This window comes from Nerophis lumbriciformis, linkage group LG08 (genome assembly GCF_033978685.3).
Source record: "Nerophis lumbriciformis linkage group LG08, RoL_Nlum_v2.1, whole genome shotgun sequence".
NCBI lineage: Eukaryota > Metazoa > Chordata > Actinopteri > Syngnathiformes > Syngnathidae > Nerophis > Nerophis lumbriciformis.
Genome location: NC_084555.2, coordinates 40,373,024 through 40,391,889, shown reverse-complemented (window position 1 = coordinate 40,391,889; position 18,866 = coordinate 40,373,024). Strand labels below are relative to the sequence as shown.

Here is an 18,866-nt window from a genome sequence, read left to right as displayed (position 1 = left end):
TTTTAGGTGCGGTGGTAGTCATGGGCCGACAGACTGCCGGTTCATTGATGCAGTTTGCCACAATTGCCACAAGAGGGGGCACTTGGCCAGAAAATGTCGCAGTGCCAGGCAGATAAGGAAACCTGAAGGACCAACATCAGGTGCAACTTACAGGTTGGGAAATGAGACCGAAAACGTAGAATATGCACACACACTCTACAACCTGACTATGGAGGAGAAAGTGCAACCATACAAAGAGCACATACGAATAAATGGACATGACGTTGAATTTGAAATTGACACTGGAGCAGGCATGACGATAATTACTGAGGACACGTACCAAAAGATGGGGGGAGGAAGACTCCAACACACACATGTGAAACTATACACCTACACCAAAGACAAGGTGGGAGTGTTAGGGAAACTGCATGTGCAAGTGAACTACAGAGGGCAGGCTAAAGAATTACCATTACTGGTGGTATAGGGAGAGGGCCCAAATCTCATGGGCAGAAATTGGTTGAAAGCAATTAAAATAGATTGGAGCACTGTTTTTAGCCTGAGGTTAAGTATGCAGCAGGACTTAGATGAGCTACTCACAAGACATGAGGATGTTTTTAAGAAGGAACTGGGCACGCTAGTCGGGGCCTCAGCAAAAATCTATGTTGAGCGAGATGCCAAACCAAGATATTTCAAAGCTCGACCACTGCCATATGCACTAAAAGACAAAGTTGAGGCTGAATTAGTAAGACTGGAGAAGGAAGGCATTCTTGAACCCGTGAACTTTTCAGAGTGGGCCGCCCCCATTGTGCCCATCATAAAACCGGACAAAACAACTAGAATAGGTTCTTGTTTAAATACAGATCAACCCCTCAGACTACAACCGGCATTACGCCTGCGGAGCTGCTAATGAACAGGAGATTGCGAACGCAGCTGGACATGGTCCGGCCAGCACTGTCAGACAAAGTGGGCTCAAACCAGGCAAAACAACTAGAATCTGTGGGGACTATAAAGTCACTGTAAACCCAGTGTCAAAATTAGATAACTACCCAATCCCGAAAACAGAGGACTTGTTAGCAGTATTAGGATGTGGACAAAAATTTACCAAACTGGACATGTCTCAAGCATACCAGCAACTCAGGTTAGATGAGGACTCAAAGAAGTTCACAACAATAAACACACATCGAGGACTATACCAGTACACAAGATTGCCGTATGGAGTGTCTTCGGCACCAGGCATTTTCCAGCGCACCATGGATGGTCTATTGCAAGGACTGCCTCAAGTAGTGGTGAGAGTGGACGACATCTTAGTGACAGGGAAGGATGATGCTAGCCACTTAAAAAATCTCGGAGAGGTGCTTGAGAGAATTGCAGCTGCAGGCCTTCGCTTGCGACGACAAAAATGTGTGTTCATGGCACCCGAGGTAGTGTATCTCGGTTACAAAATTAACTGCAACGGCATCCATACAGTGGCGGATAAAGTTGAAGCCATTGTAAATGCTCCTCAGCCAACTGACCAGACACAATTGAAATCGTTCCTTGGAATGCTAAATTACTATCACAGATTCTTGCCAAACATATCCACCATCTTGGAGCCTTTACACGAACTGTTGAGAAAGGGAAATGCGTGGAAATGGACGACGAATCAGAGTCGAGCATTCGAGGCAGCAAAAAAGTGTCTCCAATCTGATAAACTATTGATACACTTTGATGACAGAAAGCCACTTTATCTGGCCTGTGATGCTTCGCCATACGGTGTGGGGGCCGTTCTATCTCACCGTTTCACGGATGGTTCAGAGAAGCCCATTGGATACATGTCCCGCTCACTAACAGTGGCTGAGAGGGGTTACTCTCAATTGGAAAAGGAGGCACTAGCCATTATGTTTGGCCTAAAAACATTTCATCAATATATTTTCGGCAAGCACTGCACCATCATCACAGATCACAAACCGCTGCTGGGTCTTTTGGGTGAGAGCAAAAGCATTCCACAGTTGGCGACAGCCAGAATGCAGAGGTGGGCCTTGCTTTTGGCAGCTTATGAATACACCTTAGAATACAAGGAAGGCTCGAAACATGGGAACGCTGATGCCTTAAGCCGACTCCCATTACCAGTCATGCCCAGCAGTACACCACGCGAGGAAGAGGTAATAATGCTGATGGAACACATGAATGGCACACCATTGCAAGCCAAGCAGATCCAGACGAGATCCAATATTGTCCAGAGTGCAACAATGGCTGTTACATGGTTCCTGGCCCAAGGTATGTGCTGATCCACGAGTGAAGCCGTATATGAAAAGACAGCACGAGCTGAGTGTGGAGGATGGCTGCCTTCTGTGGGGGACAAGGGTGGTAATACCACCTCAGGGTCGGCAGGTAATGACGGAAGAGCTACATGCAGCTCATCCAGGGGTCTCGAGGATGAAGTCCCTAGCCCGGAGTTACGTGTGGTGGCCCAACATGGATGAGGAGTTGGAGGCAGCAGTGCGCAGATGCCATACATGTCAAGCTAACCAGGCCACACCTCCGGCCGCGCCGCTGCATCCTAGGGAGTGGCCAAATCAGCCATGGATGAGACTACATTTGGATTTTTGCGGGCCCATTCTAGGAAAAATGTTTTTGATTGTCATTGATGCTTACTCCAAGTGGCTGGAGGTCATCCCAATGCAGTCCATAACCTCCTCAATAACTATTGAGAAATTGAGAAGCATATTTGCCACTCATGGCATCCCAGCAAGTCTGGTTACAGACAATGGGCCAAGTCTGGTCAGTGGAGAGTTTGAAAATTTCCTCAGGAAAAATGGCGTAAAACATGTGACAACAGCCCCATACCACCCGTCCTCAAATGGCTGTGCGGAGCGCGCTGTGCGGGTCTTCAAGGAAGCCATCAAGAAGATGGGGGAGGGAAGTGTGGAAACAAAGGTGTCTAGGTTCTTGTTTAAATACAGATCAACCCCTCAGACTACAACCGGCATTACGCCTGCGGAGCTGCTAATGAACAGGAGATTGCGAACGCAGCTGGACATGGTCCGGCCAGCACTGTCAGACAAAGTGGGCTCAAACCAGGCAAAACAAAAACAGAACCATGACAAAAGGGCCAGGGACCGAGTGTTCACAGACTGCGAGGCCGTATACATACGAGGATATGCAGGCCAGAAATGGATTCAGGCGAGACTCGTGGAGAGGACTGGTCCAGTTTCTTGGACAGCAAAAACTCAAGATGGCAAGCTGGTGAGAAGACATCAGGATCAGATCCGTCCACGTTATGATCAGAAGGAAACTCTTCGTGACACATCAGAGGACAGTTTTCCAGAGGATTTCCATTCAGCGCCACCAGGAGCAGTTGATCAGGAACTAGTTGATCAGGAACCCGATGAGCAGGAACCCGATGAGCCGGAACCAGGCGATCAAGCACAGGATGCAGAAGTGGGAGTCAGGGACACCGCTCGCCAAAGGAAACCTCCATCATATCTTAAGGACTATGTTCTCATACAGACTCAGTGATTTCTGGGGGTTGTGTATTACACTAAGAGGGTACTATGAATATTTGACTGGACTATGGGTGGAGGGAATGTTGTAATGTTAAAATGCCTTTTTGTTCAGGCAGCACCGGGACCACCACCAGGGGTTCAGGTGGGGTCCTAGGCAACGGGGCGAAGAGTGTTTTGACAGCAGTAGAGCTAACGGCTGTGTATGTTGTATCTGTGTGCTGGGCTTCATTAAAAGTTCTAGTTAAGCATCATAAGAAGTACTTCACTTTACTACAGCTATCGTATCCTCGTACGGTGTGAAGCTAAACGTGTTTGGATATTCTTTGTGTTACTGGGATGATACTTGTAAGAACCATAGTTTGTCGCCATGGAGGCGATAAATAGTGATTTAGAAGTAGCTAAAACACTGCTGAGAGACGTTAGCTGCTAGCTAGCTAGCTATGTTTTACTTAATAATTTATAGCTTTACATTTTTCATTAGCTCTTCAGCCAAAATATGTCCATTCTCCTTCTTCTGTATTCACACTGTTTCTGTGTGTCAGTGCTGTGTGTGTGTGTGCGTGTGTGTGTGCGTGTTGACTTGCGACATGCACCGCGGCAAATATTACCAGTATTGTCACCAAGGCGCGCTGTCACGGCATGAAAAAAAAGTACTGGTATTTTTTGAAACTGTTTTGCTGGGTTTCAATCACGTGACCCCGAGACACCTACGGGTTTCAAGTGATGCTCTAGAGTCCCATTAGTCTACTGTTTGTTTACCTGCATCAGTGCAAATTTGGCCGTGTTTTGAAAGGTTTAAAAGGGACATATACAAGCAATCATGAAATTGGATAGAGTGGATTTATACACTCTTAAAAATATATAAGATTTAAGCCATTCATTATCACCAAGACGTTACTGCTCGCCTCGACCTCACTTCCTTCGATACTTACAAGGATTTAAAGCAAAAGATTGAAGGCGGCAGCACGGTGGTACAGAGGTTAGTGCGGGTGGAGTTTGCATGTTCTCCCCGTGACTGTGTGGGTTCCCTCCGGGCACTCCGGCTTCCTCCTACTTCCAAAGACATGCACCTAGAGATAGGTTGATTGGCAATACTAAATGGTCTCTAGTGTATGAATGTGAGTGTGAATGTTGTCTGTCTGTGTTGGCCCTGCGATGAGGTGGCGATTTGCCCAGGGTGTGGCCCGCCTTCCGCCCGAATGCAGCTGAGATGGACTCCAGCCACCCCCGCTACCCCGAGAGGGACAAGATTGGAGGCACATCATGTCTTTACATCTGAGGGGTCCACAAATTAAGCATTAATCCTTGATTTATTTGTGCGTCGCTAAGCAACGTATTTGATTGACATAATGAGTGTCATGGTTGTATGATTGTGACGCTAATGAGAAAAAGGATAAGTTTGTTTGCCGTTGATTTCCTGCTACTAATATTATTCTAATCTACAATTCATGTCTGCAGTTGTTTTTAATGGCATGAAGTTCATATTTTGTCTCACGCTTTTGAGCCTATTAGAGATGTATTCATGTAGTTTATTAATACTATTGAGGATATTTTCTTGATGCTACCAAATAGCACCAAAGTTGCTATAATGTGGTCATCCGTTTCGAATAAAGCACTTGGCTTTCAACAACAACTACTAAGCTTTTAGTTTATTATGAAATTTCAACAACGAAAATATGGTGGATTGGACCAACAAATTAATCAAAATATTTATTACTAAAACTTAATAGGACGTTAGTTATACAAGCAGGTCTTCATAGTTATATTTAGGCATAGCAACCACAAAAGAACAAACTAATGCAATCTCTTGTCCTTTCTTTACGTTTAGTTCTGCTCTCAAACACTAAAACAAAGTCTCTCAAATCAAATGTTCAAACAAACATGTTACAAAGTGATCGCTGCAGAAGCAAGCGGTCCGATTGTATTGCACAAGATGATGAAAGTGATATTTTTAAGAGCCATTTCCTTGACGCACTTTCGTTTTTCCCCTGACTTTATTACCTTTATGAACCACTTCTTTCGGGACTCTATGAAAGCTCTTTCCTATCTCTCTATCTGAACGACTGGAACACCCAAGAACAGAACAGCAATACGGCATTTTCTGCTCAAACTCTACACTCACTTGTTTTAATGCTACGCTCAAGCTGCTTGACCATTGTGTAATTTAAGCTGCCGGCATGGCCCGGTTGATAGAGCGCCCATGCAAGCAACTTGAGCGTTCCTTGGTTCTATCCACAGCTTCCACTATCTTAGTCACGTCCATTGTGTCCTCAGCAAGACACTTCACCCTTGCTCCTAATGGGTCGTGATTAGGGCCTTGCAAGGCAGCTCCCACCAATAGTGTGTGAGTGAATGGGTGAATGTGGAAATAGTGTCAAAGCGCTTTGAGTACCTTTGAAGGTAGAAAAGCGCTATACAAGTATAACCCATTTACAATTTAAGAACGACGTGATGTCATATAGAACCCAGCAAGAGCACTAAAACAAGTGACATTCAGTGTAAAATTTGAGCAGAAAATGCTGTAGTGCTGTTGTTCTTAGGTGTTCCAGTCGTTCAAATAGAGAGATAGGAAAGAGCTTTCATCGAGTCCAGAAAGAAGGTGTTCATAAATGCAATCGAGTTAATTCTCTACCAGTGTTTGAGAGCAGAAATAAACAAAGAAAGGACAATAGTGACGTGAATTACATTTTATATAGCGCTTTTTCTCAAGTGACTCAAAGCGTTTTACATTGTGAAACCCAATATCTAAGTTACATTTAAACCAGTGTGGGTGGCACTGGGAGCAGGTGGGTAAAGTGTCTTGCCCAAGGACACAACGGCAGTGACTAGGATGGCGGAAGCGGGCATCGAACCTGCAACCCTCAAGTTGCTGGCACGGCCGCTCTACCAACCGAGCTATACCTCCCCACAAGAGACCACATTAGTTTGTGTTCTTTTATGGCATCAAGAAAATATCCTTAATAGTATTAATAAACTAGATGAATACATCAACAGCATATACTGAATCTTATCGCTGGCAAACTTTGCCGGACAAGGACATCTATAGTTAAATAATGAGAGGAAATATGAACTTCACACCATAAAAACAACTGCAGACATGAATTGTAGATGAGACTAATAATAGTAGCAGAAAATCAACTGCAAACAAACTTATCCTTTTTCTCATTAGCGTCACGATCACAGCACCAAGGCACTCCTTATGTCAATCAAACGATGCATGAATAAGTCCAACATTGTCTTTCACCGATTAATGCTTAATTAAGGGACCCCTCAGATGTAAAGACATGATGTGCCTTCAATGTTTTCTATCCGTGTGAATGTTAGAGGAAGTGAGGTTGTAGCGAGCAGTTACGTCTTGGTGGTGATGAATGGTTTAAATCAGTGTTTATAAACCATTGGTGGGCTGCGAGCGCTCAGTAGAGGGCAGACAAAAAATATTTTTCTTAGCTCTAGGGCCGTATTTATCAAGCGTCTTAGAATTACTCCTAAGAAGTCTGCTAAGAGTTGACTTATGAGTAAATAAATTCTTCGCTGAAAGCTGCACTTAAAAGTTAGTTATCAAGCGTCTTACTCACACTTTCAGCGAATAGTTGGACTGAATCTTAAGTGTCACACTCAGAGCTGAATTACGACATTACTATGTGCCGTAAACGGAATTTTAGGTGACGTCATTTCTGTGTCCATAGAAATGACCAATCACGGAAGGGAATCCCTTGTCTAAGAATAAAGAAATATCTTAGACATATTTAAGTGGACAATGGGAGTGTATATTTTGACAATAAACTACAAAATAATACAAAACAAACAAGCAATATTGGCAATGAATCAAAAATATATGTTTTCTTTTTTTTTCCAATTCATTTTCCCAGTGGCGAGATATCGAAGCATTGTGATGACCTTTAGTTCTGCTGTGAAAGCTCTGCTGCGTGATGTTGCTGATGAGATGACGCCCCTTATTAAATCTGTGACAAAAATAATACCTGCTCTGTCTAAACGATACCGTTTGATCAGCTGCTCATCATCAAACAAAGCCAGGACATCCTTCCGCTCCCTGAACGTTCGCGCACGTCTCTCTCGCCTCAGTGCCATCCCCCGCTGGCAACTCCTAACCACTGAGGACACCTCAGAAGGTCTCTTAAATATCGTGGAGAGTAGGAGTGATTCTTAGACTTAAGAAAGTTGATAAATAGCTTTTATTCTTAGGTTTGAGAGTAGGACTAAATTTTGCAAATTCTCAGGACTTAAGTGTAAAATGGCACTCTAAGACGCTTGATAAATACGGCCCCTGGTCTGTATGGGCCGCTCGGTACTCAGTTGTAATACATTTTTCCACCACTTGTGGCACTAATGAAAATATCAAACAAAGAATAATTTAAAGACTCAGAAGTTTAAGCGCAAAAATTATGACTAAAGTGGTGAAGCTGTATTTTAATTTGTACTTTAATTGTATTGACAGTATAGTTAAACATATCTATTACTGGATTTAGTTTATTATTTTACTGGATTTAGTTTATTATTTTAGCACTACATAATTCATGTTCTGTTGCTTCGATTAATCGTTTAGTGGGAGTAAATAAGCAAAAGTTTTCATCAGGACCGCATATTGTGCCCAGAATGCTAGGGTTGTCCCAATACCAACATTTTAGTAGGACTAACTTATTGTATTGACAGTATAGTTAAACATATTTATTACTGGATTTAGTTTATTATTTTACTGGATTTAGTTTATTATTTTAGCACTACATAATTCATGTTCTGTTGCTTCGATTAATCGTTTAGTGGGAGTAAATAAGCAAATGTTTTCATCAGGACCGCATAGTGTGCCCAGAATGCTAGGGTTGTCCCAATACCAAAATTTTAGTACCGGTACCAAAATGTGTATTAGTCACTTTTCAAAATAAAGGGGACCACCAAAAATGTCCTTATTGTCTAACTTTATTTTAATCAGTTATTTATGAGTCCCTTTGAATACAGTATATTTGATTAGTACTTGTTTTCTAATCCGCCTGACCTAAGCCTAAAGTTTAGGTGTTAAATATTTTTGGTGATTAACACATGTTGTCATATCATTTGACAAGGTTCTTAAGCTGTAAGGAGGTTATAAATAATTATTGAATACGAATAAAATCAAAAGTAGGATTACTAATTACCGGTAAGTGTTAATATTTGAGTGGAACCCGGGCCCCTTTGTAGTGGTAAAGTTAGGACCCGAGTTTAAAAAGGTTAATAACCGCTGGTTTAAATCTTTCAAATATTATTTTTCTTAAGAGTGGACAAATCCACTCCATCCCATTTTAAAATAGTGTTTTCATGACCACTCATGTATTTGTCTCTAAACCTTTCGAAATATGTTGATATCTGCACTGATGCAGGTATATAAACATAAGCCTAATGGGGCTCTAAAACCATCGCATGAAACCCAGAAGTGTGATTGCAACCCAGCAATTGTACCTTTTAAAATTCATTAGTATTGCGGTACTTTATTAGTATCGGTACACTGTACAACACTAGCACGTTATCATTGTGCACATGTTAAAACTGCAATTTCAGTGTTGTGCTTTAATTAAAAAAAAAAATAAAAAAAAGAATGAAGGTTATGGCAAGCATACAAATCGTTAATTTCAACTATTTTCCCTAAATTTCACACAGAGGCTATAAAGTGTGTTTTCTCCGATTACTTGATGAATCAAACAAACTAATTAGTATATTACTCAACAACTACAAAACCAGTGAAGTTGACACGTTGTGTAAATCATAAATAAAAACAGAATACAATGATTTGCAAATCCTTTTCAACTTATATTAAATTGAATACACTGCAAAGACAAGATATTTCATGTTCGAACTGAGAAACTTTTTTTTTTCGGCAAATCATTAAATTAGAATTTAATGGCAGCAACACATTGCAAAAAAGTTGGCCAGGGGTATGTTCACCACTGTGTAACATGGCCTTTCCTTTTAACAACACTTAGTAAACGTTTGGGAACTGAGGAGACCAATTTTTTAAGCTTTTCAGGTAGAATTATTTCCCATTCTTGCTTGATGTACAGCTTAAGTTGTTCAACAGTCCGGGGTCTCCGTTGTTGTATTTTACACTTCATAATGCGCCACACATTTTCAATGGGAGACAGGTTTGGACTACAGGCAAGCCAGTCTAGTACCCGCACTCTTTTACTACGAAGCCATGCTGTTGTAACACATGTAGAATGTGGCTTGTCATTGTCTTGCTGAAATAAGCAGGGGCGTCCATAAAAGACGGCTTGGATGGCAACATATGTTGCTCCAAAACCTGTATGTACCTTTCAGCATTAATGGGGCCTTCACAGATGTGTAAGTTACCCATGCTTTGGGCATTAATACACCCCCATATCATCACAGATGCTGGCTTTTGAACGTTGTGCCTATAATAGTCCGGATGGTTCTTTTCCCTCTTTTTTTTGCCTTTTTTTATTTTCTTTGATGCGCCTGAAAGAGTGGCAGTACATCACAGTACCGGTAGCTTCTTTGACTGCCTTCATTTTACTTTATTTTTGAACAATTTCCCTTTTGGATGAATAAAGTTTGTCTACGTTTCCAAAAACAATTTCAAATGTGGACTCGTCAGACCACAGAACACTTTTCCACTTTGCATCAGTCCATCTTAGATGAGCTCGGGCCCAGCGAATCCGGCGGCGTTTCTGGGTGTTGTTGATAAATGGCTTTCGTTTTGCATAGTAGAGTTTTAACTTGCACTTACAGAAGTAGCGACGAACTGTAGTTACTGACAGTGGTTTTCTGAAGTGTTCCTGAGCCCATGTGGTGATATCCTTTACATATTGATGTCGCTTTTTGATGCAATATCGCCTGAGGGATCCAAGGTCACGGCCTTGCCGCTTACGTGCAGTGATTTATCCAGATTCTATGAACATTTTGATGATATTACGGACCGTAGATGGTGAAATCCCTAAATTCCTTGCAATAGCTCGGTGAGAAATGTTATTCTGACCCTGTGATGAGGTAGCGACTTGTCCAGGGTGTACCCCGCCTTCCGCCCGATTGTAGCTGAGATAGGCTCCAGCGCCCCCCGCGACCCCGAAGGGATTAAGCTGTAGAAAATGGATGGATGGAAGAAATGTTATTCTTAAACTGTTCGACAATTTGCTCACACATTTGTTGACAAAGTGGTGACCTCGCCCCATCCTTGTTTGTGAATGACTGAGCATTTCATGGAAGCTGCTTTTATACCCAATCATGGCACCCCCCTTTTTTCCCAATTAGCCTGTTCACCTGTGGGATGTTCCAAATAAGTGTTTGATGAGCATTCCTCAACTTTATCAGTTTTTTTTGCCACTTGTGCCAGCTTTTTTGAAACATGTTGCAGGCATCCAATTCCAAATGAGCTAATATTTGCAAAACATAACAACATTTACCAGTTCGAATGTTACGTATCTTGTCTTTGCAGTGTATTCAATTGAATATAGGTTGAAAAGGATTCGCAAATCATTGTATTCTGTTTTTATTTACGATTTACACAACTTGCCAACTTCACTGGTTTTGGGTTTTGTATATGAATTCATTCACTGCTCTTTCAAATTGGAAAACTAAATGGTTAAACCAACTAACTACACCAGAAGCCTCTCTAGCGTAAACTAATTGAAAAAAAATATTAGCAAACATCATAACAGCCATTTTTAAGATTTGCCATAGAACTGTTTTCTTGCAAAAGTGCAGTGTGCTTTGGATCAAGGGTTTTCATGTAACAACAACCAGAACATCAGCAATGGTAGAGGAAAGCACAACAATATATTGTCAGTGAAAGGGACTGTTAGCATATCTGTAACGCTAAATGGTTGACTTTTGCAGTGTTTTTGCAGCTGTCAGTATTGAGCAAACAATAAAAACAACTACAGTATTTTCACAAAGTTAAAACAACAGAGTGCAGACATAGCGATTGTCTGAAAATAAATAAGGTATTTATGGCTTGCAAGCCTCAAACAGAATTATGGATGTGAATAATGTGGACAAGCGGTAGAAAATGGATGGATGGACATTCAAATTTGCTCAGCTCATTTTGTATCAAGTATGCATGAATACACGTTTAGACGTTTCTGAAAACATATTGCAAATTAACAAGGACTATCCATCCAACCATTTTCTACCGCTTGTCCCTTTCGGGGTCGCGGGGGGTGCTGGAGCCTATCTCAGCTGCATTCGGGCGGAAGGCGATGTACACCCTGGACCAGTCGCCACCTCATCGCAGGGCCAACACAGATAGACAGACAACCTTTAGTTTTTATTTAAAGAAGAACTGCACTTTTTTTTTTAATTTTGCTTATGGTTCACAATCGATATGAAAGACATGGTGACGTTTAAAAGTCTGCCTACAATGAAGCCTATGGGAGCCGCTCTATTCATCCAAACAGCTCTATTAAAGTTTTATATACATGATGTAAGTACTATATATATATATATATATATATATATATATATATATATATATATATATATATATATATATATATATATGTAATGTAGTAACAGGCCCATTTTAATAACATTTAATATTTACGTACTTTGCTCATTTTAAGCATATGCGGCGCATTAAAAAAACGCCTCACAACTTTTTTTAAATAATAAAACCTCACTTACTGTACAAGTACTGCTGTCATTACGATGCCGACTGCTAGATATAGTCCCATTTAGATGAAGAATGACTCATAATCCTCACAAAAAAAGGGGGTTTGAAACCAAGTGTCTTTTTGTGTCTTTCTCGCCATTCCCGGGTTTAAATTGGCTGTAAAAGTGTACCAAATTGTCGGAATAAGTCTTCATCCTTCTACTATCCAGGTGAGGCATGATTTATGGTCTACAATAAAGTTTGACAAGCAACGGAACGAAGTAGCAGCTGATCAGTCAATCATGTCAACATTGGCACACAAGCTCGTGATCAGGGCGCCGCTATACATTGTCTGCGTTAGCGTTTATAATCACTATGTCACTAATACTTGGTTATTACAGGTATTCAAGTCACGAAATGTACATGGAGTATTTTGGGCTCTTTTTGGACGCTTTTTTAAATTGGGTTTTATGGGTAGAGTACCTTCCATTGACGCCGCTCTAAGTGGACTTTTTGAATTTGAATGCATCAAAATTATATGTATAAAATACATACATACACACATACATATATATATATATACATACATATATATATATATATATATATATATATATATATATATATATATATATATATCATAATGATTGTGAACGATGGGCAAACATTTTTTTTTTTTAAATGTAGTTTCCTTTTAAAAGACAAAACTTTGTGTCAAAAGTGACAAAGCGCATTATTGTTAGGGATGTGTATCATTAGGATTTTATCAATACCAATATTGATATTCCTTATTGATACCGGTATTCATCTGTAGTCTTATCTGTACTATATGTTAATTGAGTAAAAAGCTGAAAAATGCATTTTTTATTAGCATGTTTATTCGCACAAGAGGTCGTGAACCGGCAACATCATGACAGAACATCTCACTGCAGGGAAACATTTTATCAACACCTGCTTTTTAGGTCTTATATAAAAGTGAAGTATGTGTGCATGTGCAATGTGCAATGCAGTTATGTCATCATTTTGTAAAGACCACACAGATCCATCACTGTTTCTATTCATTACAATTACACTAAGTGTATCCATCCATCCATTTTCTACCGCTCGTCTCTTTAAAAACATTTAAAATAGTAATGATAAAATAATAGTCAAATAATATTCACATATGGTGTTCATGTTCATTCACAGACATTTAACATGATATCTCATAAAATATATAATATACATTTTAGGTGGGTGTGCATTTTGGAACAATAGGAATTGTTATTCGTGTTTATGTTGCACACAGCCGTATTTGAGTGACAGACTGGATAATTAAATAAAAAAAGAGTGATTATTTAAAATGTTCACTTTTTTGAGTGGATTAATATTAGCCTGTGGATTACTGAATCGCTTAGAGGAAGGTTGGGTTGGTGGAGCGCGCCGCAGTGACTTTGGGGACTAGGAAGAAATATTTTTGTGTTACAAACTTTTGTGTGGTGTTGCCTCCTTTTTTATGATTATTCCAAGCCGATTAGCATCAACCCGTGCGTACTAACGGCACTTGAACTGAATGTGACAGCGTGTCATGAAAACAGTCTTCTTGGACCGACTTATTATTAAATTATTAAATTAGGAAAAGGTGTTCTGTCGAATCCAAATGCTTTGTCTAAAAAGCTACCAGTTGCTATTCCTGTTTAAACAACGGTGATGAAAATAAAAATTTAGGCTACCATTATTTGCTTCAATGTAGACTTCCTCTGGCTGTAATTGTCTATAATATGCTTTGCTTACTGTCCGTTAATATACAATGTGAACTTCCTTATTCTGCAAGTATCTACATGAAATAAATATAACTTTAAATTAGAAATGTCCGATAATATCGGCCTGCCGATATTATCGGCCGATAAATGCGTTAAAATGTAATATCGGAAATTATCGGTACCTTTTTTTTATTATCAGGATCGTTTTCTTTTTTTGTTGTTGTTGTTGTTTTTTATTAAATCAACATAAAAAACTCAAGATACACTTACCGTATTTTCCGCACTATAAGGCGCACCTAAAAACCACAAATTTTCTCAAAAGCTGACAGTGCGCCTTATAACCCGGTGCGCTTTATATATGGATTAATATTACGATTCATTTTCATAAAGTTTCGATCTCGCAACTTCGGTAAACAGCCGCCATCTTTTTTCCCGGTAGAACAGGAAGCGCTTCTTCTTCTACAAAGCAACCGCCAAGGTAAGCACCCGCCCCCATAGAACAGGAAGCGCTTCTTCTTCTACTGTAAGCTACCACCCACCCCCGGAAGAAAAAGAAGCGCGCGGATATTTCGTTTCATTTCCTTTGTGTGTTTACATCTGTAAAGACCAGACTACAAAATGCACGTACGGTGAATATTCGCACCACAGGGAATGAGAAGTCGTCCTTCACTGTGGTTCTAGCTTGCCATGCTAATGGCCAGAAACTTCCTCCCATGGTGATATTCAAAAGGAAGACCTTGCCAAAAGAGACCTTTCCAGCCGGCGTCATCATAAAAGCTAACTCGAAGGGATGGATGGATGAAGAAAAGATGAGCGAGTGGTTAAGGGAAGTTTACGCGAAGAGGCCGGGTGGCTTTTTTCACACAGCTCCGTCCATGTTGATATACGACTCTATGCGCGCCCACATCACAGATGGTGTCAAAAAACAAGTGAAGCACACAAATACAACACTCGCCGTCATTCCGGGTGGATTAACCAAAGAACTCCAACCGCTGGATATTGGTGTCAACAGGGCATTCAAATCACGACTGCGAACGGCGTGGGAACAATGGATGACCGAAGGCGAACACACCTTCACTAAAACAGGCAGACAGCGCCGGACGACATACGCCAACATTTGCCAGTGGATCGTAAATGCCTGGGCAGATATTTCGGTCACAACTGTGGTCCGAGCTTTCCGGAAGGCAGGATTCACAGAACTACTGGACAACAACAGCGACACTGACTCCGATGACTTCGACGAGACGGAACCGGCCATTTTGGATCCCACGCTTGCGCAACTTTTCAATTCGGACACCGAAGACGAAGAATTCGAAGGTGAGCGCTATGTTTATTTTGTGTGTTGTGACATTAACGTTCGAGCAACATTATGTTGCTATTGCTCTACACCATTTTGAATTTTACTATGTTTGTGATTGCACATTTGCGTACATTTTGGGACAGAGTTGTTAGAACGCTGGTTTTCAATATATTATTAAAGTTTGACTGAACTATCTGACTGTTTTTTTGACATTCCCTTTAGCGCAGCGTAGGCGCGGCTTATAATCCGGGGCGGCTTATTGGTGGACAAAGTTATGAAATATGCAATTCATTGAAGGTGCGGCTAATAATCCGGTGCGCCTTATAGTGCGGAAAATACGGTACAATTAGTGCACCAACCCAAAAAACCTTCCTCCCCCATTCATTCACACAAAAGGGTTGTTTCTTTCTGTTATTAATATTCTGGTTCCTACATTATATATCAATATATATCAATACAGTCTGCAGGGATACAGTCCGTAAGCACACATGATTGTGCATGCTGCTGGTCCACTAGTAGTACCGTATTTTCCGCACTATAAGGCGCACCGGATTATTAGCCGCACCTTCTATGAATTACATATTTCATAATTTTGTCCACCAATAAGCCGCCCCGGACTATAAGCCGCGCCTACGCTGCACTAAAGTGAATGTCAAAAAAACGCTGCGCTAAAGTGAATGTCAAAAAAACAGTCAGATAGTTCAGTCAAACTTTAATAATATATTGAAAACCAGCGTTCTAACAACTCTGTCCCAAAATGTACGCAAATGTGCAATCACAAACATAGTAAAATTCAAAATGGTGTAGAGCAATAAATAGCAACATAATGTTGCTCGAACGTTAATGTCACAACACACAAAATAAACATAGCGCTCACCTTCTGAAGTTATTCTTCATTCGTAAATCCTTCGAATTCTTCGTCTTCGGTGTCCGAATTGAAAAGTTGCGCAAGCGTGGGATCCAAAAATGGCCGGCTCCGCCTCGTCGAAGTCATCGGATTCAGTGTCGCTGTTGTTGTGCAGCAGTTCTGTGAATCCTGCCTTCCGGAAAGCTCGGACCACAGTTGTGACCGAAACTATCTGCCCAGGCATTTACGATCCACTGGCAGATGTTGGCGTATGTCGACCGGCGCTATCTGCCCGTCTTAGTGAAGGTGTGTTCGCCTTCGGAGCTGTGTGAAAAAAGCCACCCGGCCTCTTCGCGTAAACTTCCCTTAACCACTCGCTCATCTTTTCTTCATCCATCCATCCCTTCGAGTTAGCTTTTATGATGACGCCGGCTGGAAAGGTCTCTTTTGGCAAGGTCTTCCTTTTGAATATCACCATGGGTGGAAGTTAGCATGGCAAGCTAGAACCACAGTGAAGGATGACTTCTCATTCCCTGTGGTGCGAATATTCACCGTACGTGCTCCCGTTCCACAGTGCGGTTCACAGGAATATCAGTTGCTGTGAAATACGGTAGTAATCCGTGTGCGGATGGAGAGATTGCGTCTTTTTATGAACCGGATCCTTGTCGCGTAGTAGGAGCCATTTTGTGGTCTTTACAGATGTAAACAGGAAATGAAACGTACGGTGATATCCGCGCGTTTTTTCTTCTTCTTCCGGGGGCGGGTGAAGCGCTTCCTGTTCTATGGGGGCGGGTGCTTTCCTTGGCGGTTGCTTGCGTAGAAGAAGAAGCGCTTCCTGTTCTACCGGGAAAAAAGATGGCGGCTGTTTACCGAAGTTGCGAGACCGAAACTTTATGAAAATGAATCGTAATAAAGCGCACCGGGTTATAAGGCGCACTGTCAGCTTTTGAGAAAAATTGTGGTTTTTAGGTGCGCCTTATAGTGCGGAAAATACGGTACTAACCTTTAACAGTTAATTTTACTAATTTTCATGAATTACTAGTTTCAATGTAACTGTTTTTATATTGTTTTACTTTCTTTTTTATTCGAGAAAATGTTTTTAATTGATTTATCTTATTTTATTATTATTTTTTAAAAGTACCTTATCTTCACCATACCTGGTTGTCCAAATTAGGCATAATAATGTGTTAATTCCACGACTGTATATATCGGTTGATATCGGTATCGGTTGATATCGGTATCGGTAATTAAGAGTTGGACAATATCGGAATATCGGATATCGGCAAAAAGCCATTATCGGACATCCCTACTTTAAATAATTACTTACTTGTAGCACGAGTGACAAAGTCTACAAAAAGTAGTTAATTTTAATTTGTTTCGAGGAAGTGTCGGGAAGCTATTTTTGACAAAGCAGCTGGATCCGTCAAATCACCAGCACCAAAAAATACTGGTACACGGCATCCCTACTTATTAGTATCAACATTTCTGCTTTTTTCCTCAACTTTTAGCTCTTTTTTCTGACATTTTGTAGTTTATTTCAAAAATATGCTGTGGGCCAACAAAACTCAAACTGCGGGTCACATACAGCCCCCAAGCCACACTTTGGACACCACTGCAATAAAAGAGTCGCACTTGTGCACGCAAAAGTTTTGAAAAGCTCAAACTAAGATCGCATGCAAAACGTTTATGTATTTCTGTTTAATTCGGACATATACATAACCTTTTTGAAAATACTGTGTTCTCCTGGCTTTTTGGAAGAATTCTTCCAAAAAGCCAGGAGAACACAGTTAGGTGTTACCTGGGAAACTGTATCTTTGACTGACGCGTATTACTTATGAATCACATATATGTTTTATTCTGACAATATGTGTTTAATCCCCATGAAAACCTTGAAAAAAGGTATTTTCAGGCAAGAGCCAGCCTTTACATGAACAAACATATGCTGAGTTAGGTGAGAGGATTACTATTCCCATAACTTAAGTCAGTTAACCAGTTCGTGGACTTTTGTGGAATGTGTTCCTGCTTGCTGTAGTTTAGTTCCATATATAACAATATAGTAGAGTTTATTGGTGAAATATCAGTCGACAATGTTGACTTGATGGCCCGAAGCGATTATGACCAAACAGGTAAAACTTCTTTTGCCACTCCAAAAACAAAGCCAACGTAGTTCCACACGAGAAATGTAAAATTATAAGGAAGACGTCTAATGCAGCAACTTTTTTTAGTGAACATAAAAGTTCGGTTGTCTTTATGTGATGTTTTTGTTGGCTAGTCGTGTGGCTTCTGTGTGTCTTACCGATGGTGGAGATGTGTCCACAGTCGAACTCTCTGTCCGTGAAGCGACGCATCATACAAGTCTTCCCGACCCCCGAATCGCCGAGCAAGAGCAGCCGGAAGAGAACATCGTACTGCTTCGCCATGGCGGATAATCTAAAAGCAAGTTTTAACTGAAAGCGAATAACTCTTCCATGTTTACGTTCACCTGTTGTCTTGGCTAATTAAACTGTTGGCGCATGGTAGATTTACTGCAGCTGGGAAATGCCAGCTTCATGGCATACGTACAAACGCAGCAAGGTGGAGTGGCAATTTTAATGCATGATAATACAACTTTGTAGAATATAAATCGATATAATATATGAAAAATCAAGTTGATTACTTCAGCCATTGGCCTTTTGTAATGGATTAATTACGATCTTGTCAGTATCCCCTGGTCTTTGAAGGCGCCAGAGCATACATCCGTGCGTTCTCGCTATAGTCAGGATAACTTTGGACAAATATTAGCTGTTTAGTCTTTTGATCCTCGCTCAAGTTATTCAACCTCAAAGAACATTTTACCAAACTCTGCTGTATTTCACGAAAAGCTCTTGTTGACTTTTGTAAGCGACGGTGCAGGGCGTCATGAATTTTTACTATTTTT

The 18,866-nt window shown here is 40.8% G+C and overlaps 1 protein-coding gene across 1 annotated transcript in view; it reads right to left on the bottom strand.

Moving 5' to 3' along the window:
* Positions 1-18,647, bottom strand: part of LOC133611808 (ras-related protein Rab-15-like) — a 42,880-nt gene extending 24,233 nt beyond the window's left edge. Inside the window, exon 1 of the mRNA XM_061968951.2 lies at positions 18,246-18,647. Within this exon, the coding sequence (XP_061824935.2) occupies positions 18,246-18,369 (124 nt within the window). The 5' untranslated portion in view covers positions 18,370-18,647. The remainder of the gene's footprint in view (positions 1-18,245) is intronic.
* Between the last annotated feature and the right edge of the window lie 219 nt (positions 18,648-18,866).